General features: G+C 42.4%; 2 protein-coding genes across 18 annotated transcripts in view; both read right to left on the bottom strand.

Annotated features, from left to right (window-relative positions):
• Window positions 1-1,854, bottom strand: part of NLRC3 (NLR family CARD domain containing 3) — a 32,967-nt gene extending 31,113 nt beyond the window's left edge. Inside the window, exon 1 of the mRNA XM_083372987.1 lies at window positions 1,759-1,854. The gene's annotated coding sequence lies outside the window, so the exon portion shown is untranslated. The remainder of the gene's footprint in view (window positions 1-1,758) is intronic.
• On the bottom strand, window positions 584-24,473 carry LUC7L (LUC7 like). 17 transcript variants are annotated; one of them, XM_083373014.1, is made up of 13 exons: window positions 24,261-24,472; window positions 20,498-20,592; window positions 19,617-19,715; window positions 17,616-17,726; window positions 16,245-16,388; window positions 15,765-15,941; window positions 14,198-14,286; window positions 13,742-13,771; window positions 11,809-11,979; window positions 11,389-11,480; window positions 10,815-10,878; window positions 7,727-7,896; window positions 2,536-6,538 (listed from the first exon to the last, which is right to left on the bottom strand). In XM_083373014.1, exons 1-12 carry the CDS (start codon window positions 24,319-24,321, stop codon window positions 7,755-7,757), a joined length of 1,275 nt encoding a protein of 424 aa, XP_083229140.1. In that variant the 5' UTR covers window positions 24,322-24,472; the 3' UTR covers window positions 2,536-6,538; window positions 7,727-7,754. The 17 variants fall into 17 exon arrangements, 11 of the variants coding, with proteins under 11 accessions (XP_083229142.1, XP_083229140.1, XP_083229135.1 ...); XM_083373017.1 differs by lacking the exon at window positions 2,536-6,538 and adding an exon at window positions 9,264-9,391 and having other exon boundaries at window positions 7,704-7,896; XR_014493702.1 differs by lacking the exon at window positions 2,536-6,538 and adding an exon at window positions 11,029-11,141 and having other exon boundaries at window positions 7,850-7,896; window positions 11,456-11,480; window positions 24,261-24,470.
• Window positions 24,474-25,664: the final 1,191 nt, after the last annotated feature.

Below are 25,664 nucleotides of genomic sequence, written 5' to 3'. Positions count from 1 at the left end.
CATCCTTCCCAGGTAGGTAAAATGAGGACCCAGATTGTTGGGGGCAATAAGCTGACTTTGTAATAAAGCCGCTGTGGGGGGAAGCCCTAACAAGCAGGCATATAGATAGAATGAAGGCTACTGCTAAGCACATTGATTTGTGCTTCTTAGATTGTAAGCCGCCCTGAGTCTTCGGAGAAGGGCGAGATATAAATGGGATTAAAATAAATAAATAAACTTGACCACTCTTTTTCTATACTTTGGCCATCGTCAACTGTACTTCTAACAATAGGTAGTAGACGCTGAGTATTAGACCCTCTTGGCATTCTTCAGATGTGCTACTGCTTCAAGGCCCAGTGGCTGGAATGCTAGAAATTTTATTTATTTATTCTGCAACTGTATATGGACATTTTAACCAAATAATTCTGGACTGAACCAGGGTGTCAGCCTTCGGTCAGCAACTGTTGAAGGCCACAAAGTAGATGAAACCGCATCTCCCAAGTGGGTGAAGTAGTTTTTTTTAAAAAAAAAATATTGTGGGAAGTTTATTTTAGACCTTATGCTACAGTTTCCATCAACTTCCTGTTTTAAAATGACGAGAAATGGCTCCTTCAGTTTTCTGGAGTGCATTCATATTTCCAAAAAAAGGGAGTTAGAGGTTTGCAGCTTGCCCAGTCGTCATTTGAACTGAGAACGTCACTCAATTCAAGGTTGACATTGATCTTTAAAAAGCAATGCATTTGAAGTCAAACTGTCTTGAATATTGTGTACTCTGAAAATGTTTGCTCATTCATCCTAGGTCCCTTCCTTCCTTGCTTCCTTTTTCTTTCCTTGTCTTTCTTCTTTCTCTCTCTCATACAAACACTCCCTCCCCTCCAAGATTATCTGTATATCCATCCATCCAACCAACCAATCATCCATCCATCCATCCCTCCCTCCGTGCAACCTAGGTCAACTATCTTCTGTCTCCTTGTCACTTTGCTCAGATGGTTACAGACTTGTGGCATGAGAGGTCTCGCATCAATTCGGCCTGTAGACAGGAAGCAGAAAACCACATTTAAAGAAGAGAAGGCAGGGATGTTTTATGACATGTCACTTCTATAACAAAGCAAGGGGGGGGGAAATAAACCCTGAATACTTTCAAATCAGCCGCCCAGTTTGATTGAGTTTAGGAGAGACCAGAAACGAAGTGTCATCAACAAGGCCTACAATCAGGTAACTGATCGCTGCCAGTTACATAACCTTATTAAAACCATGTTCAGGTGTGTTATCTGTAACGTCAAAAAACACCATAGGACTGTTGTGAATGTGGGGTAAAATCCAAGAAATTTACAGTCCGTGTGCAGACGCTGGAGGGCTGGGAAAACCCCACTGAATAAATCAGAGGGTGGGTTTCTTCCTTTGGGGGCGGGTTATAAGAGAAAGCAGTTATCAGGAAATCAGCTCTACGGGAAGACTATTTTTTATTGACTTGGTTGTATGAACAGAATCTTGCCATTCTGATTGTGAGGACCTTCCCCCCCCACACACTTATACTCCAGTGAATTGTGTGTTGTTGGGGATGGGGGATGTTTTTCTGGGCTGCTTTTAAATATTGTTATGGACTTGAAAACCATTACAGCCCCACCTTCTGCTTGGATTTCTGCATCTTTTCATTAAGTTCATCAGGTTGACTCTCTACAATGGTGGATTTACAGGGCTGGATCCGGCATCTTTGAAAGAAACTTAACAGATGTATAGATTTGATTTCGAGGACTGAGGTCCAGAGCACAAACTTACTGTATTCAGTGGGTGGGTGTTTTATGTGAGGCTGAAGAAATTAGTTCCTCTGCTGGTCGCTAAGAGCAATCTCTTCAGAAAGCAGATGTTTTATTCCTTTCTTTTCTTCAAATAAAAGAGGAAATAAAATTTTCACCCACAATGCTACAAGCGGCGCAGGAGGGATTTATCCTCAAGCGACAAAATGTCAAGTTATGTAAGTTTTAAACTGAGGCAAACTTTTAAGTTTTAACACGGCCACAAATCCAGGGATTCCTGTTTTGAATCTGGATGAGAGAACTACCTTCCATTCGCTCCACACAAATTTCCCAGCAGAATAGGTGCTAAAATGGCTGGAGGGTTCAGATGCCATTTTTCCACGAGAGGCCATTTATGAACTGATGGACACGTATGAATCCCGCATGCTTGCTTTGAAGCTGTTTTCAGAGATGTGCCAGGTAGCAGCTTAAATCCTCCCCACCCAAATCTCTTTAGGACTACTGGCTCATTTCACAAATAAATGTGGGCCCCATTTAGAACAATTCTGAAGTTTGTAATTGTGGCTTACGTCTCATTCATTTTTTTTTACTTGGTCATCTGCTGTTTCATAAACCACCCTGAAGATTTATTTGTACTGAAAAGCAGAGATTATACATGCATTAATTCCATAAATAACATCTATCCAAGTTAAGAATTGTTTTAAGTAGCTTCTCCCCCAACCTTTCCTTCTGAAGAAATGGAGATTCTTATTTAGCAAATTAAGGCCACATATATACCATTCTGTTTTTGTTTTTCCCCCCTGCTGGTTGGTTCCTTCTTGACTTCTGGTGACAAGGCCACACATAAACTAAGTTCTACAAATTTTAGCTGCTTGCTGTAAATGTAACTGGACGTTTGAGACTCATCGCAATGAGTTACAATGTGCTTTGCCTTGGCTTGTCAGGTTGACTCCAGCCAACCATGGTCTATCCAAGGAACTACTGAGAAGCCAACTAGGGGGAAGGTAACATTACCGATGTCTCCATCTGGGCTGATCAAAACAATCTTACATTATATATACCTTTTCTAATATATTATGCCGTAAGACAGACGGCCATATATAGGGTTATGATAAAGCATATTAAGACTGGGATGCCACTTTGCACCTGATAAGACATAATAGAGGCTTGAATGCCACCTGCTGGAACACCAGAGACCAATTTCTGTTGCTGCAAATCATACTGGTGGATCTCCAGCTGCATTGAGCTGTTCGGGCCATCCCTAGTCAAGGCCAAGAAGCACGCTCGAAATCCAATGTAATACCGTTGGGCGTTAAAAGGGCTGGGGGGCACTGAGCTGAAGAGGCTCTTACGGTGGACGTCCAAATGGTTTGAACCGATTCTGTTCCAATATTTTTTACGAGGAATTCTAGTCTAGCCTGTTTCCCCCACCCCCATCCTTTGGATTTAAAGCAGGAGACTAGGGTGCAACAGGCAATTGTGCAGATTAGCCTGGTCAATCCGGAGCCTTGGTGGAGCAGTGGGCTAATGCCTCCTTAAGTAACACAAGCTGCCTGCAATTAGTGCAAGTTCGCATCCCACCAGGCTCAAGGTTGACTCAGCCTTCCATCCTCCCGAGGTAGGTAAAATGAGGACCCAGATTGTTGGGGGCAATTAAGCTGACTTTGTAATAATGCCGCTTGGGGGATGTATGAAAGCCCTAACAAGCAGGCATATACATAGAATGAAGGCTACTGCTAAGCTTGTAAGCCGCCCTGAGTCTTCGGAGAAGGGCGGGATATAAATGGAATTAAAATAAAAAAAATAAAAAATAAATTCCAAGGAAGTCAGGAAATGAGGTCTCTCTCTCAGGTACAAGCTGGAAGGATTCTGAACCAGATTTCACTGGATGAGAGACTTACTTTCCTAGTAGACTCAAAACACCACTGAGGTTCCTGGTGTCTCTTGGTTTGACACTCAGAAGGAACATGACTCACTCCGTACGAGGGAGTCAAGAGAAGCTCCTATTCATAGAACGAGCTCTTCTCAGAACCATCTCCTGACCTGTCCTGGGCACAGGGTCAGAAAAGGAGGAGAGCAGCTTCCGAGCTGGAGAACAAGTGTGAATTAAGATCCAACCAAGCAGTGGTAGGATGAATGGAAAAATCACGGCAGTCCCGACAAGGTTTTAATCACTCTTCAGGCGTGTTTGAGAATCAGTTACATAGCAGGCAACACATGAACCCAAAATTCAGCTGAATGGTTGAAAAGCCCACATCTGGCTACTCCCTGTCAGTCAAATTAAGAAACAGAATCAATCTAGATCATATCAAATCTTCCCTTACAGACACTAATGATGTACCCATCTGATATCTGCTAAACACAGAATATGAGTAAAATGCTCAGTAGCTGAATGTAAAAAGTTGAATGTACAAGATTATAAGCTCCTTTGAGCTCTAGGGCTTGTGCTAATCAAGGTTGACTCAGCCTTCCATCCTTCCGAGGTAGGTAAAATGAGGACCCAGATTGTTGGGGGCAATTAAGCTGACTTTGTAATAATGCCGCTTGGGGTGTGTGTGAAAGCCCTAATAAGCAGGCATATACATAGAATGAAGGCTACTGCTAAGCTTGTAAGCCGCCCTGAGTCTTCGGAGAAGGGCGGGATATAAATGGAATTAAAATAAAATAAAATAAAAATAATCCTCAATGCTGGAACTTATAAGATTTTTAAAAAGAAAAGATGTTCATACAGAATCCTTCCAGGCCTTTAAAAATGTTAATTAACTACTTGAATCCCACCTATACATTCTTACTACTACTTTTTTTTTTAACAAAATACATCTTTTCCCCTGCCTTCCTCTCTATTGCTCCCAGTAAACAAACTGATTATGGGAGGAAAGGGAAAATATAAGCCAAACAAACACAATCCTGGATACAGTTATCAAAAATACAAGTGTCTTCTGAGAGAAAAAGCTACATTTGTGTATCATCTCTGTAAAGAGTGGGGCGCAAACCAATAACGAACTACTTCCAAACCAAGGGTCGGATCCCCTTCTCTGAAAAGAAAAGAAAAGAAAAGAAAAGAAAAGAAAAGAAAAGAAAAGAAAAGAAAAGGAAATTGCCACAAAGTTTGAACAGATTCTTGCACTAAACAAGAGGATTACAGTTGATGATATAAATTCTATGAACTTTAGAGATTCTCACTGTAAGTACATGTGCACCAATTTTTATTACACTATCTCAGTGTTCGAAGGCAATGTTACACTATGCTGCTTCTGAAACTTCATAGCAACAGTGAAATATTCAGTGGTTTAAAACACAAAATAAAAGCCAGCAAGTATTCAGTTTTACTTCCATATGAACTTATTTGGTAATTTTAGGAGACTGGCTGCCCTTAACCATCAATCAAATTTGTAGTAATAGCAGCTAATGAAGTCCAGACAAAAAAATTTGAGCTCATTTGAAAGATCAGTCAGATTCCATCATGTGACATGATTTTTAAAATCAGCCCCAATCTCATCTGGACAAAACAATGTGTCACCAAAATCAAGATGAACCAATATGCTCTGAATATGCCCAAATCAATTCGGAGCACTGGTTATTTTCAGGAGCCTTATAGTAAATACCTAGTATGGCCCAATGAGAAGACCTCTGGGGCAAGAGCTGCTAGCACGGAGTAGCAGACTTGGGTGATGCCCACGATGAGCAACAATACAAACAAAAGGATTCCTCTTCAAACAGAATTTAATGGAAACTAACATGCCAGGACGCTTCCCAATCTAATTGAAGTGGGATGATTAATTCATCCTCCAAACAAACAAAAAGCATATTAAAGCTTGTGTTAACGTGTGTTTTTAGGCGGGAACCAGAAAACTGGATTTTTTTACGTTTTTCAGATGAAGTCGTAGCTTTCTCCTTCCAACTCTTAAAACTCAGGGGCGGTCCAATCTTGGCAACTTTAAAACCCGTGGACTTCAACTCCCAGAATCCCCCAGCCAACTGGCTGGCTGTAGAATTCTGGCAGTTGCAAGTCCACAGGTCTTCAAAGTTGCCAAGGTTGCACACCCGTGATACGGAGGTTAGCTGAAGCTGTTCTATACGGTACTGCAGACCGACAGCCCATTTTTACGGCTGGTCCGTGTTATAAATACTACAGAAATACTCGGCATTCTATCAAGGGTTTACAATTCAGGAATGTGTAAATACAGAGAGCATCTTGTGGGCTAGAGATACTCGTCGTATCGCCCCAGAGCAAGCTTCAGTAGATTTCTCTTACTCTTACGCTAATGTGGTTAGGACCTTGTTTTTTTCAAGACATTTTAAACATTGATATGACCCTCAAATAGATCATCGAGCACGCCAAGTCACAAAGATAAGCTTTTAATGTGAATCAGACTGGCAGGACAACAGCACTTGACTTACATCTTGTTACTTAGACCAAAACTCCTCAAAAGACATGGGAGGGAGGGGGAGAACATTAGGGGTGGGGAGGGGAAGATGGGCCGTTACAGATCAAACTGCTCAGCTGCAAATACCGAACATAAAAATCCTCACGGAAGGGATGGATTCCTAATGCTTTGTACACTTCGCGTGATTCGGCTCGCCAGTTTCTTTTCCTGGACCCATCAAGCTGTCCAGGTGTGTGGTGAGATTTAAAATTCCTGGGAATGAGCTAGTTTAGATTTAAAATTCCTGGGAACAAGCTGTTCCAATGGCATCTCTCTCTCTCGACTCTGACTCTGAGGTGGGGCCACCTTCTCACAGCAAATGTCTCTGCTTCTACCCATGCAACACTATGCACAAAGATCCGGGCCTCCGTTGCTCTATCAGGAAAAATATAGCAGTGAGAGCAAAAGAGGAAACTCAAAACTCGGCATTAGGATTAGGACAATTCTGTTAAAGCTCTCCAATTTGGGGGATGAAGCCCAGAAGGGGCAAAAGGGAAGAGATAAGTGGCACACTAACGTTTCCCCCAATTTAACAGACTTGGGGTGCTTGCTGTTAACTTTGATCAGCTGTCAGTGGTCATTTGTTAAAAATTCAGCTGCTGTCACTTTTAAGCAGATCATAGCAATAGCAGATTACGGTCCGTCGTCTCACCCATTTCTTACCAACCAATGCTTAGTTTATCACGGAAAGTGCAGCTCCTAAGTCCAGCACTAGACCAAGTTGTTGACCAAATAAGATTTCCAGGGATCATCTGTCCAGGAAGGACACCTCTCAACAGCGTCTTTGATGAGGTTCCTTGTTAGGTGACAAACCGGGACATGTGAACCAAACTCACGAACCAACATCCTTTCCAAAGTGAGGTTTGGTGTAAAATATATATATATATATATATATATATGAATAGGCTGAAGAATAGGCAAGCTGTGAAAAACTACGCTGAAGAACAAAGCACTGAGCAAAAAAAATAACCCAATTATCATTTAAATCAGAATGCCGTGTTAACTTCACCAGACTACAGATACAATTACCCTAAAAAACAAAACAAAAAAACCTATCCAGTTGAAGCAATTGTCCCCACATTTCAACAAGGGTGCAGGTCAATTAGACTTGTTTATCACAAGAGTTGAATGTTTGGAACACGGAACGGGAAACCCCAAAATGAAAGGGGTTTACAAGAGAGGCCAAAGGCACCAGCGCCTCTGAGATTCTTTCAGTCGGGGTACAAACTTCACTTGGCTATAGAAATGCAAAGCGATGCTTTAAAGTGAGCAGGCGAGGATAAGTTTTTTTGTTTTGTTTTGAAAGCAGATCGCAATCCTTCTTGTAGGATTGCTTTCCAGCAGCTGCATTCTGCTTCTAAGGTATTATAATCTGGGTGGATCCCTGGCTGCTGGGTCTCTTTGGGCTTAATAAAAACAAAGGGTCGGTCAATGGCAGGGAACTGTCATTGCTAGCTGCAGAAACGATAGAAATTCAGAACTACAAAAAGGGCGTGCTGCTGTCTTCCGTTAATATAAATGAGAGACTCGGGCCGTGTAGAATGCTTCTCAAGACTTATTTACAGTACAAGGAGGGCCTGGCGCCGGGCGCTCAGATCTCGCCGGCTTCCCTTTCCTCCGACCTCTTGGAGCGAGATTTGCCATTGGTGCTCTCGTGCCGTCGTTCCGACGAACTCTTCTCTTTCTTCTCCCGGTCCCGAGATTTCTCTCTTGAAGACCGATCCCTAGAGGATCTGAAGTAACAAAAGTGAGCAACGTTAGCAAGGAGCCACTACGAAGGCACCACAGTTCAAAACTACACGTATACAGCAAAAGTGGCCAGGAGGAGGAGGAGGAACCGTAGATTTCTCTTGTCAAGTTTTCCTTTCTGGAGCTGGCTAGTTGGTGGGAAAGAAAACCACTTTTCCGGACAGGCAAGGAAGAGGTGATGAATCCTCGTTCAGCACAAGCTATCTAAACTTGGTCTCAAAGGATAAGAATTCAAAGGATATTTTTTTTTTTGAAATGCAGTACATCATCCCCAAAGGAATGGCCAGGCAGAACAAAAGAAGAGGTGAATCACAGAAGGGCCCTCCAAATAGAATTAAGGTTCCTCACAGGTATAGCTGTTTTTTTTTTAATCCCTTAACGGAATGCGTTAAAATCCAGATTTAAAAGGACATCAATTCTTAAAACTATGAAATTCTCCTAGCATGGCAAGAATGCCATTCAGAGGGTATTGGCCTTGAATCACTAATATAAATCAATCCCACTCCTCCAGCTTTGTAGCAATGGAGGGAGCCGAAAGCAAATTCCTTAAAACGGTCACCGAAAAGTGGACATACATCTTTACTGCTTTTATCGAGGAGCCACCCTCCCGTTCAGGAAATTAAAAAAAAAAACTGGCAATAAGGAGAAGCATGAAAAAAAGCCTTAGAACCTGAACAGAATGGAGCGTCATAATCTTTTCCAACGCGAGATTTGGTAATTTAATTAAGAAATTGGCTCCTGTGACTGCTTGGGACCACCAGCCAGCCTGGCAGAAGAACTAAACATAATTCAATCTTGTTTTAAATTCATTCATATCCTAAGATTTGACGGTGACATCAGCATCGAGGTTTTTCCTACTCTGCCTCACAACAAACACAAAGGAATTTTACGACACTCTATACATTATCACCCATTGTTCAATTTCTTCAACCTAACCGTACTATTATTTGTTCTCTGCTACGCATTTTAAATTCCAATCTGTACCAGACACTGTCTCAAAGATGCCTTTTTTTTTAAATGCTTCGAAAGGCAACTGGACCGTTTTTTGAGGAAAAAGAAGAAGTTTCGCTTCTGATCCAAGAAGCTTCATCAGTTCAACTGATGCAGCTTCCTGGATGAGAAGCGAAACGTTTTCTTCCTCCTCAAAAAAACAAAAAACAAAAAAAACACATCAGTCCAGGTGCCTTCTGAAGGAGGGGGGGAAAAGGGGCAACTTTGAGACAACTATGACCTGGATGGCTGAGAATCTCCAAAGACAGGTGAGCAGACACCGTTCTCCTTCAACGGCTCTTCACAGGAACCAATGCTATGCTATAGTATTAGAAGTTTCCCCTCTTGACCTTAAACTTACCCAAAGGAGCTCTCCAAGGATGGCCTGGTCAAGGAATCGTTAGGCAAGACAGTTTTATGACTGGCCCAACCTCTCTCCCCTTACGATAATAAAATTCACTTGCCCTCTCCTTCTGAGTCCAATCCACACTGCCACCCAGAGAAAAGCACAAACCATCATGTTAGTGCTCAAACAGAGGAGGGAAAAAGACAGGAAGAAAAATAAGAGTGTCAGGAATTCCAAAGGTGGTTAGGAGTCCTTCTTCAGCGCATGTGACTCGCTAACGCAAGTTAGCACTAGCCAACGGGTACACCAGCCTGACGGCCGGCTTCAGTCTATGAAATGGGAGGCAGGTGAGAAGCCTGGATAATTCCACTGATCTGGCAACCTCCATTTTCTCTCAACCCTGGTTTATCACATGCAGTTGGAATGTGCCCTCTTTCAGCTGCTAAGAGGTGGGAGGACACAAGGTGTGAAAGCAGTCCTCGGTTTACGACAACTGCGACCAGCAATTTCCCCCCGCTAGGCAAGGCGGTTGTTCAGCGAGTCATGCCCAATTTTACAACCTTTTTCCACCAAGGTTTTTAAAGAAATCACTGGAGTTGTTAAATGAGTCACGGGGTTGTTAAGCAAATCTGGTTTCCTTTTGCTGGAAACAAGCAGGGGAGATCTCAAAATGACAACCACAAGACCCCAGAACGCTGCAACTGTCATTAAATGCATGCTGGTTGCCAAGCGCCTGAATTGTGACTGTGGAGATGCTGTGACAAGTCGTTAAGTCCGAAGACCGGCTGCAGGTCACTTTTGCCAGCCCGGCTGTAATTTCAAATGGTCACTAAACAAATGGTTGTTAAGTTGAGGACTACTGGTACTCGAAATTGTACTTTTGCAACTTACAGGACCCTAGTCTGAATTCAATTTCATCAAACAGTCTCTTCTCCAGCAGGATGGGCCTCCAAATGAATTAGGATAAATCTCATCCTCTCTAGCTTAGCATATGAAGGGTATCTTAAAGGAGAAGACGGCTTTACAGGATACAGAATTACTTGTTTTTAATTATTCCTCTGGCTCATTACATTGAAGCTGCTGTGGACCTACGCTCAAGACAAAGATATTTTCTGTTCCCCAAATTGTGTCCCAAAAGCTTTATCTGAGAAGGAGTCCTCCATGAAATTAAAACGAGGGGCCCCCTCCCGCCAACAACTCCAGTCTTTGACTAAAGCTTTCGGAGTTCTGGAATGCAAAATTAACTTACATCTCTATTGCAAATAAAACAAAAAAGAGAGGAACAGTCCCACATCCATAAATGTCACGATTCCTTTATCCAAGACCTCTCATATCTACTTTTGCACTTGCCAGATACTGTTTCTTTCGAAGGCGCTGAATTTTTAAGAAATTGCAGCAGATGATTGTTTAAAAGAAATAGGAAGTTTTACAATCTTTCTTCTCTCCAGGTTTCTGGCATTTCCCATTTTTCCAGAAAATAATTCTCCATGCAATTCTTCCCCCTGGGGAAGGGGGGGGCACTTTATGAGCTATAGCACATTCGAGTTTTCTGAAGTCTTCCCTTACCTGCTCTTTAGAGTAATAGTAATTACAGGGTCTTCCTCATTTCCTAATTGTCCAAACTTCTTTTCTTTAATGTTCATGTTTAAGACAGATTTAAAAAACGAATTTAGTATCTCAACCATGAGTTAATAGTTTCCACACATTTTATAATATCTCTAGTTTCCAATCCTCCTTTCTGTGCAAAGAAAAGGGATAAATATTCTCTATTTTCACTCATTCTTCCAACAGGTGAGGTTATAAATCCACTTTATCATTAGATAAATCAGATTTTCAAAGGCGTGTGGTCAACTTGTACGCGGGGAATAAATTACTTCTCTTAAACTTTTCCTTCTATAAGGGATAGAATGGCAAGTATTAAACAGAATTACTAGGTGCAAACTAAAAACTAAATCCAATATAAGGATCCTTTTTTGTTGTTGTTCCTAAATAGGATAAAACTGGTATCAGATCATTAGTTAATTTCTGTGTAAAAGACCACCAGTTTGGGCCAGTTTTGTGCATCCATGTACACCCCTATCTGAACATTTTTAGAAAGGCTACCAAACACCTTCCTGATAGCAACACATCTTTTACTCACTAAGTGAACAGCATGCCTTTAGCAGAAACGAAAAGTGGTTCGAAGAAGCAAGGAAGTCTTCTCTTACACTGGGGAAAACGGGATTTGCAGGTCTGGCAAAAGAGTTCAAAATGGCTGCTGGAGCTTGTGGTCTTTCACAAGGATGAAATCTCTGCATATTCTAGTCTATTCACAAAGGAGAAAACAAGAGTTCGGCCTTCCCTGCTTCTTTGCATTTTGACAACCAGGCTTTTTAATCCAACATGTTCCCCTGGGGGGTGGGGGTGGGGGTGGAGGGCAGGCGGGCGGGCTTGGAAACTGGCATTATTATTTCTAAATGTATCCTGGTTTCCTTTCAACTTTTAACATCTTTCCTCTGGCTAAACTCCACGCAAAAAAGAGTCTTCCCTCCAAGCAGCAGTGAGAAAAGGCTGGCCATACTTATGCTTGGAAGTCCTGTCTCTGGATCCACGTCGGTGACCCCGACTATGGCTTCCGGAACGGCTGCGGTGGCGTCGGTGCCTCTCTCGTTCCCGAGACTTGGAACGGGATTTTCGCTTCTCGCGGGAAAGGGAGCGGGAACGTCGTCGCCTCCGCTCTCGGGATCGCGATCTGCAGCGGGAAGATGGAAAACAATTCAGTCCCGCCGTATCAAACAGTCCCTTGGTACTCAACTGCTTTGAAACCTCACTGAATTTGGTACTCAATGCATTTTGACATGACAATTTGTCAGCTGCCTTGTGACTCACTAAATTATTCCTTGTGAGAAAAAAAATGTTTGGTACTCATCGTTTTTGGTACTCACCGCAGCTCCCAGAACCAATAAATGATGAGTACCGAGGTACCACTGAATTAAGAGTGCTTTGATATGGATGAAAAGGCCATCCTTAAGGAACAATACCGTTAAGTTCACGGAAAACCAGATTCTATTCTTTCCCCTTTATTCTCTTACGGCATTCAGCAATATACAAATTAAATAATTAATAGCCTCTTTAACAGTTGGCCTTTAGTAAGCAATGAGTCAAATGATTTTCAGATTAAGAGTCCACATAAATTAATGACAGAATAGAAGGGCTTAGTTTTTAACTCCGTGCCCTTTTAGCTCTGCCTTAATAGTATTTCTGGATGACTCTATGCATGTGAACCACAATTATACAAAGACTTCTACAAGAAAACCATTGGAATGTACATATGAGACATTATGTCCAAAGAGGTTACAACTAAAATTTTGCAAAATGGTATTCCAATTGCTTGTTGATATCCCTCCAGATATTTTACAACTCTGCAGAATTTGAAGCCAATGCGTTTGTAGCTTCCACTGCATCATACAAGAACTGCATTCTTTGTTATGCACTGTCTCCACATAAAAAAACCCCTATAAATTCAAGAAAAATTAAATCATTCTATCTGAGAGATTCTCTGTGGAGTTTTTCTCCAAAGTGCCAGCTAAAAATGATTTTTGCTCTTCCTCTCTGCTAAAAGGGGATTTTTTTTATGCCAACATGACAGCATTTGCAGTGGATCTGTGCAGCATTCTAAATAACGGAGTGCACTGGGTTATGGAATTGAAAATCCTTTTCAGGTGAGGCTACCTAGCCTTTGTGGGTGACTGTACTAAAGGCCTCATGTGCCCTTTCAATTGCCTGTGGGCAGGTTAGACCAAGAAAAAAAACCCATTCAAATTAGTTGAGAACTATTGCTATGCTAAAACCCATGTAGTTAAATTGCTAGTCACATAAAGCAATACAGTTCACAATACAGTGTTTGTGTGTCCTAAACATTGTAGACAATTTCTGTTCTAAAAGACTGCCAAAGGAAATCACCAAGCTATTGAGCAACTCAATGTTAATTCTATATATCAAAAAGCCATCGTAATTTATAAAAAGCGAACAGCAAGGGTGCCAACCCAATGTAGCTCAATTCAATGGCAATTTAACAGGCGAGTCCTACAACAGGGAGAAATAGTAACCGACTAGGAAGGTTTGGGGGACTCTTCTTGCTTTGGGGACTGGAGAAAAGCAGTAAATGGAGAGCTGCCAAAAGCTGTCAAGCTCATTTGAAGACCATCACCTCAGAGTCTGTGTGTGTGTGTGTGTGTGTGTGTGTGTGTGTGTGAGAGAGAGAGAGAGAGAGAGAGAGAGAGAGAGAGAGATAGCTATTTCAAGCTTCTTTGCTCTCATCAGTCAGCAATCCAAATTTATTTAATACAAACAATTGTCGCAGTTGTGACTTGCTGCCTGTGGATGGCCCTAGTTTGGGCTGATACAGGCAAAAGATTTCACCCATATTTGGGCCGACGAGGTGCTCAAAAACACTCAAGACACACACACACACGCACGCACCCTTCACTCACACACATAACTATCTTTCTTACCTTCTGCGATCTCGGTTTCTTGATCCAGATCTAGAAAAAAAGGAACAGCACTGATTTAGGAGGAGGAGCTGGAGACAGTATGCAAGCACAGTTAGGAGGCTGTTCTGATGAAGCAGGAGCCTTTGCTCTAAGACCCTAGCAGGTAATATGCTGAAAGGGCCGAGAATGAATTTGGCAGGGGATTCCAAATTCTAAACAGTAAAGAAACAGATGTCGACTCCATACTTTTCACCTTCTATCGAGCAGCCCTGCTATTCTACTGTTCGAACTTTTACGTTCTTCTTCCCGCTTCCAAATTCTGCTGATTTCAGAGGGCCAAAAAAGGCACCAACATAGGTTTGCACTGCCTGGGGAACCAAACACAGCCCAGGTCCAACTGTGCCGCTTCTGTGAGGTCTTAGCACACCAGAAGACCTCTTATGTCACTGTGTCAGGAAACCGGGCGCTTCTCCTCACCGTTGTCCCACACGTTCTTCTCGCTCTCTCTCTTCTCTCCTTCTCAAGCGGTCTTGATTTCTCTTCTCCTGCTTTTCAGCTACGGTTTTCTAGAGCCAGACAAGAAATGTTGTCAAATGTAATTGGGCTCTACATCAAAAGGATTCCAGCAAAGAGCAAGGAAGAGTCATTCAAAGACAGTTGGTGACATCATCCTCTCCCATTAGGATGTCTCTATTTAAGTGACACATTAGGCTTAAAAGCAGCAACTAAAAGATGATTAGAAAAAATACAGCTACTTAAAAGCAACACCAAGTAGTTAATAGGTAAAAACCACTTGAAGACTGCTATCTGACTGCATATCAAGTATCAAGTCCTGATGTATTTCTGATGTATTGGGTCCACAAATCTCAATAAGCATAATCAATGTTCCCACCGACAGCTTCCAGATTAAAACCTTTACCGAACAACCGATAAGCAAATTATGAGGAAGTTGCAGAGATTTCACGTGAAACAGGCAACATATTAATATCAAGGCAGAAGCGGAAGAAAAAAACCACCCATGTGAGAATAATTCGCCAAAATATCAAATACTCAAGCATGAAGAAAATGATCCTATGAGAAACGCCTGTTTTTGAGGAACCCCCCCCAAAAAAAACCTCAGAATACTAGAAGATCAGAATCTAGAGACTAGAATTCTGATACCAACATTAATGTAACCCTGATTAGTCTTTAATTTCTTTACCAGGAAAGAACATGATGCCTCAGACTGCAGTGTCGAAAACTGAAGGCAAGGCAGTGACAGGAACATCAGCCACACACTGATTTTACAAGTTTATGGACTGACAAAGTGTTGGTTTTATATACAACATCTTAAGTTACCCCTTAAAATGAGAAGTATATAAAATTTAGAAGAACAATAGACTTCCCTGTCGATAACGACAAGTTTCTGATTTCAACCTATGGATTTATGTCATGGACAAAGGCAACAAAATTAAATAGGAGGGTCAAATTTGTTAACCCTAATAAACAAATCTGACTCACACAAGCCTGTTTACTTAATGACAACCATGCAGCTACATAAAACACCTCACACCAATGAGGTCATTTCACACATACATTACAGTATTAAGAATTTTACTTAGCAGAGAAAAGGAGAGAAAAATCAAGTTTTGCGCACACACATGAACTTAATCGTGTGAACGTGAAACTATCCCTACTCTGTAGGATTGTCTGACATAGGCTATTCACCTGTTCTAAGTTTTAAAGAACAAGAGACAGTTCAAACACTGATTTACCTAGACCAGGTGTAGGCAACCTTGGCTCTTTTATGACTCGTGGACTTCAACTCCCAGAATTCCTGAGCCAGCCATGCTGAGAGGAAAGGGAGAGGTTTCCAAGCTGAGCCAGGCTGGCTCAGGAATTCTGGGAGTTGAAGTCCACGAGTCATAAAAGAGCCAAGGTTGCCTACCCCTGACCTAAACCAATATAGTGTCTATCCAATTGTTAAAATTAAAACTGTCCAGAGTGATTTTTAAGGCTCTTTTCATACAAAAGTACTTTACCCCTGAGTAACTACAGCCCTTACCCGCAACTGGTCCAATTTCTCACGGATCTGAATGAAGCCCAAATGCAATTTGCCTCCAAAATGATCAGCCAGGCGACGATCGTTGTCATGGAGACCGAGGTATGCAGAACAAACCTCACAAACACGCAGCTTCTGTTGCTGGAAACTGGATGCAGGCATAGAATTGCGGTATTCCTCCTACCAAAGATCAGAAATAGGTTAAAATTAAAACTCCCATCGCTCACCTTTCTGACTTCCTTGTCCCCACCCTAGCCAACGACTCATTATTACCTTCCTAATTGCAACACCTCACAAATAACACTAGTGACACCCATCTAATATAGTAAGCTGCATTAGGCAAAAAGGAAGATAAACGTTACAATTTCCTTCTCTGTTTTTCGATAGAGGGAACGCCGTTTCGCTTGGTTAGTTATATCCTAAGCTTAAAAAGCAGTTAAATCCAAGCAGTAAATCTGCATCTTCAGCTCAGAAAGAACAAACCTCCGCTTCTTTCTTCTTTGCCCGGACTTTGTCCACTTCCATCAGGATCTTCTGGGATTCATCCACATTCCCTTCAGCTCCTAGCTGCTCAGCTTTAGCCAAAAGCTTCCCAATGTCCTCGTTGAGTTCGTGCACTTTCTCTGCCTAAAGAACAGACGTGGGTTCGGGGTCATTTATTTGATGGAAGAAAATTTATATGGCTCACTCTCAGTGACTCCAGGGCAGCTTACAAAGGTAAGAACCCAATATAAAAACAATTAAAGCAGTTAACTCCCCCCCCTCAATAACCCCCCAGTGACAACAATCAAACCCACAAATGGATGTTGGTCGTACTTCCAAGCAAGTGGATTTTTTTTTAATCATCCAAGGAGGAATATATCCCCTTTTTAGGGCTTAGTGCCATTCCTAAACCTGGAATGCCATGTCACGCGATCCATATCAAAATAACAGCTAGGTCAAGGACTTAAAATCAAATCAAACCAATTTTAGTTTAAGTTAAACAAAAATCCATCTAATCTATCTTAAATGTGATTCACAGGATCACACCCTAATAATCTTCTGTCACATTAACTGTTTAAAACCGACTGCAACTTTGAAAGGACTCAGGGTAGCATCACACATCCCACGTGGAAGGTATTTTATGTTTAGAAGTTCTGGCATGAAACAGGCTTAAGAGAAACCACGTTCATTTATAATCTCCTGCTTCAACCACTGCATTTGTAATGAATTTTAGCACTGGCAGAAAGCCATGAGACAAAAGTGACTGGTAAGTAAAGCCATTATTATATAATGTAAAAGCACACGTGCTTGGTTTATTTATTTAGCACGTGAAGCATGAACAGAACAGATAAGCAATTCTCCACACAGTCTCATGGATAAACGAACATTATCCCTAATGTAAATACTAAACAGCAGCTATGCTCTTTATTTGACCTTTAAATCTAAATTCTATCTTTCTAAAGGAATTTCAAAGTGGCTTGAAGAGGGACTTCGTGCTTACAACATCTATATTTCCAGCTCTTTGTTATCTCAGATGTCTTCACACAGATGTTGAGCCTAGACTGCCACTAAAGCAATGTATGAATCTACAGGATCCCTAAGACCACCTAGATGGGTTTTGCCCAATCAACTGTATAGATCAGAGGTCCCCAACCTTTGGGGCACCAGGGACCGGTTTTCCCGCAGACCGGAGGGTGCGTGCTTTTGTGTGCTGCCTGCATCCCACAGATGGGGCTTTGCTTGTTTGGGCAGAGCAGTTGCTGACATGCCACCTTGGTATAGATAACCACCAGAAGCCTTGCACAACAGCCAGTTAATTTGTGAATTTCAAATCTTGGCATTTTACCAAGAGCACAATTGCACGAGAAATACCTTTGCAGCCACTTCAGCGCTAATCTCCTCCTGGGTTTCTGCAAGTCGTTTTTTAGCCAGTTCCGTTCTTCTATCACACTCAGCAATGAAAGATTCCAAGTGATCCATCGCCTGTTTGTATAGAAACACACAGTGCCAACGTCAGAAAGCCACTCCTTACACATCCTTATTTCAGTGAAAAAAATCAAGGGATGAAGGCGGCGTGAAAGGCCCAATTTGAAAATGCTTCTCTTCAATGCAGAGCCTTATTTCTCTTTACTTCTTTTTTTAAAAAATATTTTATTGGTTTTTCGCAATAACCATCTCCAGTGCCTGGTGTAGAGCGTGTTCTCTTGGTTTATATATTTGGGGAAAAAAACACAATAATAATTAACAGTCAATAATGGTTCTCCAGGCAGAAGAACATCATAACTTCAAAATCTAAGGGACTGGTTTGGACAAAACTCAGCACTTTTTTGTGCGGCCGCTGATAACAGGATCGCCAACACGACCGCCAACGTGTGATAGCGGATATGGCACAAGAAGAAGGATTGATATTGATAATTCCATAATTGGTATATTAAGTAATATATTTCTTTGATCTTCCTTTCTCCCAATTGTATTCTCCTTCTTCAACCTTAAACAAATATAATTATTAATATTTTCAATGTATAAATGATTAGACATTTTTTCATATTTGTACAGATGATAACATCTATGTGTAACTTTTTTTTAAATAGGTTTATATTATTCTTATAAAAATCATCTCGTGAGATGAATTTCTCTTTACTTGTCTTGTCAACAAGTCACTTCAAAAAAAAAATTAAAGAGATGGAAACAAGAGATTTTCTTCTGAAGAAGTGGAGATGTTGCTTATGAAACTTTCCCTCACACCTGAAACAATAACCTAACAATGTTGCAGCCCCATTATTACAACTTTATAGTATCGGTTTAGAAAGGGAATAGAAAGGGAAGGGGTTTGAACACACTTAGGTCAAAGTTTAGCTTTTAAAGGATTCAGTCACTCTCCAAAGTTGACATGGAAAAACCAACTTTTAAATCATACTATTTGGAATCTGAAGAGGCTAAACGTAGGAGCAGGATGAACTACCGCATCAGTACAGATAGTCCTCGACTTGCAACCGTTCATTTAAGGACTGTTCAAAGTTGTAACAGCACTGAAAAGTTACTCATGGCCGTTTTTTCACAACTACGGCCGCAGCAGCATCCCCATGGTCACGTGATCAACATTCGGACACATGGGAACTGGTTGATTTTTATGATCGTTGCTGTGTTCGTTCCCTCTCTCTCTCTCTCTCTCTCTCTCTCTCTCTCTCTCTCTGTGTGTGTGTGTGTGTGTGTGTGTGTGTGTGTGAGAGAGAGAGAGAGAGAGAGAGAGAGAGAGACGATCATCTTTTGTGACCTCCTGACAAGCAAAGTCAGTGGGGAAGCCCGATTCATTAACAGCCGTGTTGACAACTGCAGTAACTCACTTAAAAACTGTGGCAAGAAAAGTCGTAAAATGGGGCAAAACTCATTGAACAAATGTTTCACCTAACAACAGAAATTTGGGACTCAATTGCGGTCGTTAAGTTGATGACTTCCTGTAGTCCCCACTCTTCTGTGGAGCAGGGGTTGATCTGCAACCGGTCCATACAGAACCAAAGCATTTTGGGTTACCAACACTTGCCGTGACATATGCTAGAGGTTAACGCGTTAACAGCTCTGCCAGACTGAAAAAACTGCAGCCTGGGACAAGCACAGGATAATTTGCACTGTTTTCACTCTGCAGAAATAGCCCTTGGAGCTTCCTAGCCTAATTTAGTTGTAAATGACTACCTCTTTTGTTCAGCTCGTTACAATAAAGGGTGTAACCTTAAGTAACAATCTAACAGCCATGAACCTGCTCAATGTTTTGCCCAGGCGACACAGCACTTATGCCTACTGCAATAATGGTACACAACAGAGATATCAAACAGCTGCTTGAATCCGTTTCTTATTCTTAAAACGTAGAACACTTACATCCAGCTCAAAGAACAGGTCTCTCTCTTTACTGGCAATCTCATAATCTGCTCTCAGCGCCAAATCATGAATCTTTGTGCACTCTCCAAGGTCCATACGCTATTGAAGGGGGGGGGGGGGAAGGATAGGAGACAATATCATCTGAAAATCCAGCATATTACCATAAGCAAAACATAAAACAACTAACGATTAGCAAATGAATCAATTACAATGATATATCAGCTGCTCAACTTGTTTCCTATCCCAAAGATCATTGTACAGTTTGGATATGCCATTGCAAAACAGCCATAAACATACCAGGAAGTCTCAATGCTTATAAAATACAGGATCATACAGCACAATTTTAGAGTTCTTTTGGGGTGAATACAGATCATCTAATTAGAGCACTAGATAAATATAGAGAACCACTTTTGAAAATGACCCGAAAAGCTTCATGTGACCCAAACAAATGACATCGTATTACAAAGGGCTGCATATCTGCTTCTGGCACTGAAAAAAGTGAGTTATGACCGGTTTTCTCACTTTACGACCAGCGCAACATCCCCATGGTCACGTGATCAAAATCCATGAGCTTGGCAACTGGATCCTATTTTACCATGGCTGCAGTGTCTGTCCCAGGGTCATGTGATCCCAATGGAGAAACCGCAGCCACTTAACTGTGGCAAGAAGAGTCATACAATGGAGGGGAAACTCACTTAACTGTCTCGCTTAGCAACAGAAATTTTGGGCTCAATTGCGGTCGTAAGTGGAGGATGTGCCTGTGCCTCTCTCTACTGGGAAATCTGGGGAGTGGCAATTAAATATACTGAAGGGAGCTGGCTGAGGAATGAATGCTGACATAAAAGAGTGACCCTCAAGATGAGTGGGGTAAGAGGACTTACCGTTCCTGCCAAGATATCGTGAGGACAACAGTCCAGAAGATGGCTCTTGCAGACCCGTTCATCTGTAAACTTCACCCTTTGCCTGGTTTCATCTCCTGAAATTCATTTGTGGTTACAAATATGAAATGTTGTTACATGTTGATGAAGCACGGTAAATTACACGGTACGTTTAATTTTGCCTCATTACGCAGATAAAAATCATTCACGAACCCCAGAACCGATCAGAAAATTATAAAAGCGTTAGATTTTTTTTTCTTTCACAGCTGAGAATCAAACTATGCACAGCATTTCATATCATGTGCACCACTTACTAAGTATGGTGTTGACCATAATTACATCCATAGTCAGATATTAACATAAATATACACAATCTGGGTCCAGACCACAAAAGATCTTTTCTACAAAGAAAACAAAGGTTCGGAAAACCAAAACCCATTTTAGCTGAAGGCCGTGAATCACACTCAAGAAATTTTACTAGGCAGCCATTTATGAATCAAGTGTCTTTTCATTAAATACTGCTGATTCATACGTATTAACACATATTGAATGTCTTAAAGGCCACCGGAATGTTCTCTAAAAAGTGGTGATTATCTTATGCCTCCCCTTTCCCACCCTCATTTGGGAGCCATTTAAAACAAGCAAAAAAAAAAAAAGTTAGTTGATACACACTGCGAGCTCCAACACATACTATACCCATCTGCATTCTTCAAGACCTCAGCTGCAGAATTTTATGCCCTCTGTTGAAAAGTTTTAAAGGAAAAGTTTTCTTGCCCAAACCTGCAGTAAGGAAGTCAGGGGAATGATACATAAAAAGTAAAGGCAAAGTGGTAATGGTATGTGACAATTGTTCTTAAAAAGCTAGTCTGTGTATGACTATAGATCAGGATTTGCAAGCATCCGGTTGTGTCTACTGAAAATGTTTTTTTTCTCTCTTTCCTTCTTTTCTAAACTATACTTTTAAAGTTACTTGTGAAAAAAAAGCAGCAAACACTTTTTTTTTTGTTATAACAGCTTTAAAAATTGGTTGTGACTCACGGCTCGATGAACATGAGGCTTTTCTGCAACTCCCTTGCAGATTGATGTAGGCAGGCAAAGATACACTGAACCTTTATAAATAAAATAGAGGGGCCACAATTGTTCAGTTTGTATGAAATAAAAATATGGGAAGCAATTAAAAAAAACAACTCAAATACACAAAGAATGAACGAGCACTTTATTCATTTACGAAACCAAGTGCAAAAAGTTATCTGTGGGGTTTTGCAAATGTGCCAGACTTTCAGTTGCCGATTTCCAGTAGGGAAGCAGATACAAACCTTGTCAGGAATGCACAGCTTTTTAAGGGGAAATATATGTTGTTTTTTTTCTCCAGGGCACATACTACAAGTCCTGTTTCCATGCAGAACAGGCCTACCTTCGTGTTTTTACACACAAAGCGTTATGTCTACAGGCGAGTCTACAAAAGAAAAGCCTCACCATTTAAAACCAGAAAAGTCAGGCTTTCAACTCATGATGCAGAGCTCTAGCCGACGTATCTGGGGTGTAAAGCCTTATGTTTCATAGGCAGCTCCAATTGTCCAAGTTATAAAAAATTAGTGTAAAATGTATTCCCTGCCAATGCTTTCCAGAAAGTCCTATAAATGTACAGCATAGACCAAATCTTATGTTACTTCCAAAGCTCGATTGTCCCCCACATACCATCTGTACCCATGTTTTATATTACTGAACAGATGTTTCCAGGCATCAGGTGTTACATCAAGAACCCTACCACCTGCTTGAGCAGGTAGCTGGACTCGGGTAGCAAGAAGATGCGATGACGCAGGTGTCAGGGACTTGTCTATCCTGCTTGAGCACCTGTCACCAGGAGCTGCTCTGAAGATCATTTTGTCACCCATGTTACTAGGACTGATGCTGCGCTGGCCAGGCTGCTGCCCTGCCAAACCGGCCCGACTGGTTTGCCTTTCAGCTGGCTTTGTTTTGCTATTGTAATTCATTTCCTTTTGCTAAAGATGGCCTGAATAACTAAACAAGAACTTTGCCAAAGGCTAAAGTCCATTTCTGGGTATTCTGTTGCCACAATGCCTGCTGGAAAGGGCATCAGAAGGGGCGCTGAGACAGTAGCCCTCCCCGATCTTTCCTCCCCCTCCAACATTTCACCATACAGGTAGTCCTCAACTTACAACCATTCCTTGAGTGAGACTGGCTGAAGTCATAAGGGCACTTAGGACTTACAACCCTTTTTCGCACTTACAACTGCAGCAGCCTCCCCAGGGTTACGTGACCAAATCTCAGGTACTTGGCAACTGGCTCATCTTTATCAGGGTTGGCGGATCCCGTGATCCCCCTTTGCGACCTTCTGACAAGCAAAGACCCTGGGGAAGCCAGATTCACTTAACGACCCGTGTTACTAATTCAATAACTGCAGTGATTCACTTCACAAGCGTGGCAAAGAAAGGTCGTAAAACGGGGCAACTTTTATGAACAACTGTCTCGCTTAGCAATAGAAATTCTGGGCTCAATTGTGGTCATAAGCAGAGGACTACCTGTGCATACACTGCCTCTGGATTTGGAAGCTCTGCTTAGCTGGCACGTTTAAGGCCAAGTCAAGCAGCAAGAGGGGCCCTTCCTCTTTGCAAGTTATACATCCCCCTACCGCAACCAGGAGCCTTGATTGATTGATGGACGGATGGATGGGTTACACATCCATCTCCCTCATAAGGTGACTTTTCCTCTCTCTTTTTTTCCCCCCCCTCCCGGAAGAAGACAATTTTACTACTTCTATTTATTTCTTCGATTTAGTTAGCTGGGGATGCAGATCAAACCCCAGGCTGGCATTTTAGGCTGAGCAGGGTTTCAGCCCCCCCCAACCCCCCCCCCAGAACCAACAGCCAGGGCTCAAACCAGCTACCCTGTGAAATAACAAAGCCCCAAATGACAACATAAAAACAAATAATCTTTTTTCTTCCTTCTTTTTTTCCAATTCTTAAAAAAAGGAAGGGCTGGAGGGGGGGCTGATCCTCCCTCTCACACAGCCTTCCCCAGCCCAGAAGGCCCTCAGGGCTTAATCCTCAGGGGAACCCCAGAATTAACAGCACTGCTTACCTGTGTGGTATTATTATTTTGGGGAGGGGGATATGGATATATATATATATATATATATATATATATATATATATATATATATATGTGTGTGTGTGTGTGTATGTGTGTGTATGTGTATGTGTGTATATATGTGTATATGTGTGTGTGTGTATGTGTATATGTGTATATATGTGTATGTGTGTGTGTGTATGTGTATATGTATATGTATGTATATATGTATATATGTGTGTGTGTATTGTTGTTGTTGTTAGCTGCAAAGTCGTGTCCGACCCATCGCGACCCCATGGAAGGGGATATATGTATGTATGTGTATGTATATGTATATATATCTTCCCCCTCCCCAAAATAATAATATATAATAATGATAATATAGATAGAGATAGAGATATATATGGCGGGGGGAGGTCGCACAGAGAAGCGACAGCTGCCTGTCCCCCTCAGGGGCGGAAAAACACCTCGTCGTGCCAAGCAAAGGGAGCCAAAGGGGGACGTGGGGGGGGGAAGGGAGGGGGCGACGCGAAGCGAAGGGCGACGAAAAGAGGGGGGGGGAGGCGGCGGGTCGCCTCGTCCAGGCCTCGCCTCGAAACCGTCCACGCCGGGCCCGAGGCGCGCGGCCTTCCTTCCTTCCTTCCTGCAGGCCCCCGCCTCGCCCGCCACAACTCACCGTCCCGGGCCGTGCCCATCAGCTGGTCGAGCAGCGCTCGCATCTGGGCCTGGGCCGACATGGCGGCGGCGGAGGGCCTCTCGCGTCTCCTTGGAAACGGCGGGGAAGGGGGGGGAAAGAGAGAGAGGGAGGGAGGCCCGGCGCGAGCCTGCCCCCGGCGCGAGCGGCTCTTAACGGCCTCCTGGCGTCGCCTGCCGCCGCAAAGCACGATGGGAGGAGGAAGAAAGAGGGCGGAGCGGCGGCACAGGCAGAGAGAGAGGAGAGAGAAAGGAGCAGGAAAGACGACGGCGAAGGGTGACGTCACCGCGCTCGGCCGCTTCCACGCCCGGCGAGCAAAGCACGCTGGGAGCGGAGGTCGACGCCTAGAGGCAAGATGGCCGCCTTCCTGGCAGAGGCTTTCGGGAGTTGTAGTTCCGGCTCTGTCCCGAGTGCCTTCTGGCTACTACGGAATGGCGGAACTGAGCTTCGCGCTTCTTAAACTTGCTGAATGGGAGACTGAGAATGCGTTCACGAAGGCAGCCGGGGGTGCCTGGTTTCATAAATCCTAGTAAATGCAGCTAGTGCTGAGGTGACCCTTTGTAATGCAACGAAATCTCATTTTAACGTACGCCGATTAGTGCGCCTTCAAAGGGACAATAAAGTTGTTAATTCTGTTCTGTTGTGTTGACTTGGCCAGAATTATGCAGTAGGAACCTAGCCAAGAATCAACTTCTTGCTTGATTTCATAGAGCACGTTTAAAAAAAATGTTGAAAGAAGGATAGAAAAATAGCTTTTCATTTTATTTCAGTGGTTCCCAGCCTTTTCTATACCCCACACCCCTAGAACACTTCTGATATAGTCTTGCACCCCTTACGAAAGTTCAAAATAACAGCAACGAATTATGCATACATACTATAATTTTTAAAACCCAAGTTTTTGCACCCCCTGGAATATCATCTTGCACCCCTAGGGGTTGGGAACCCCTGTTCTATTTGATAGCAAAGGAAAGGGCAGCCCAGCCAAAGCGGTGGGGGTACTCAAGTTGAGCTAATACAAGTAGTCCTCAACTTACAACACTTCATTTAGTGACCGAAGTTACAACAGCACTGAAAAAAGGGACTTACGACCGTTTTTCACCCGACCGTTGCAGCATTCCCCACGATCACACGATCAAAATTCAGATGCTTGGCAACTGACTCATATTTATGACAGCTGCAGAATCCTGAGGTCACGTGATCCCTTTTTGCGACCTTCCAACAAGCAAAGTCATTTAGCAACCATGTTACTAACTTAACAAACTGCCATGATTCACTTAACAACTCTGGCAAGAAATGTCGTAAAAGGGGGCAAAACTCACCTAACAAATGTCTCACTTAGCAACAAAAATTTGGGGCTCAATTGTGGTCGTACGTTGAGGACTACCT

Source organism: Vipera ursinii (assembly GCF_947247035.1).
Source record: "Vipera ursinii genome assembly, chromosome: 13".
Classification (NCBI taxonomy): domain Eukaryota; kingdom Metazoa; phylum Chordata; class Lepidosauria; order Squamata; family Viperidae; genus Vipera; species Vipera ursinii.
This window is presented reverse-complemented; position numbering and strand designations above follow the sequence as displayed.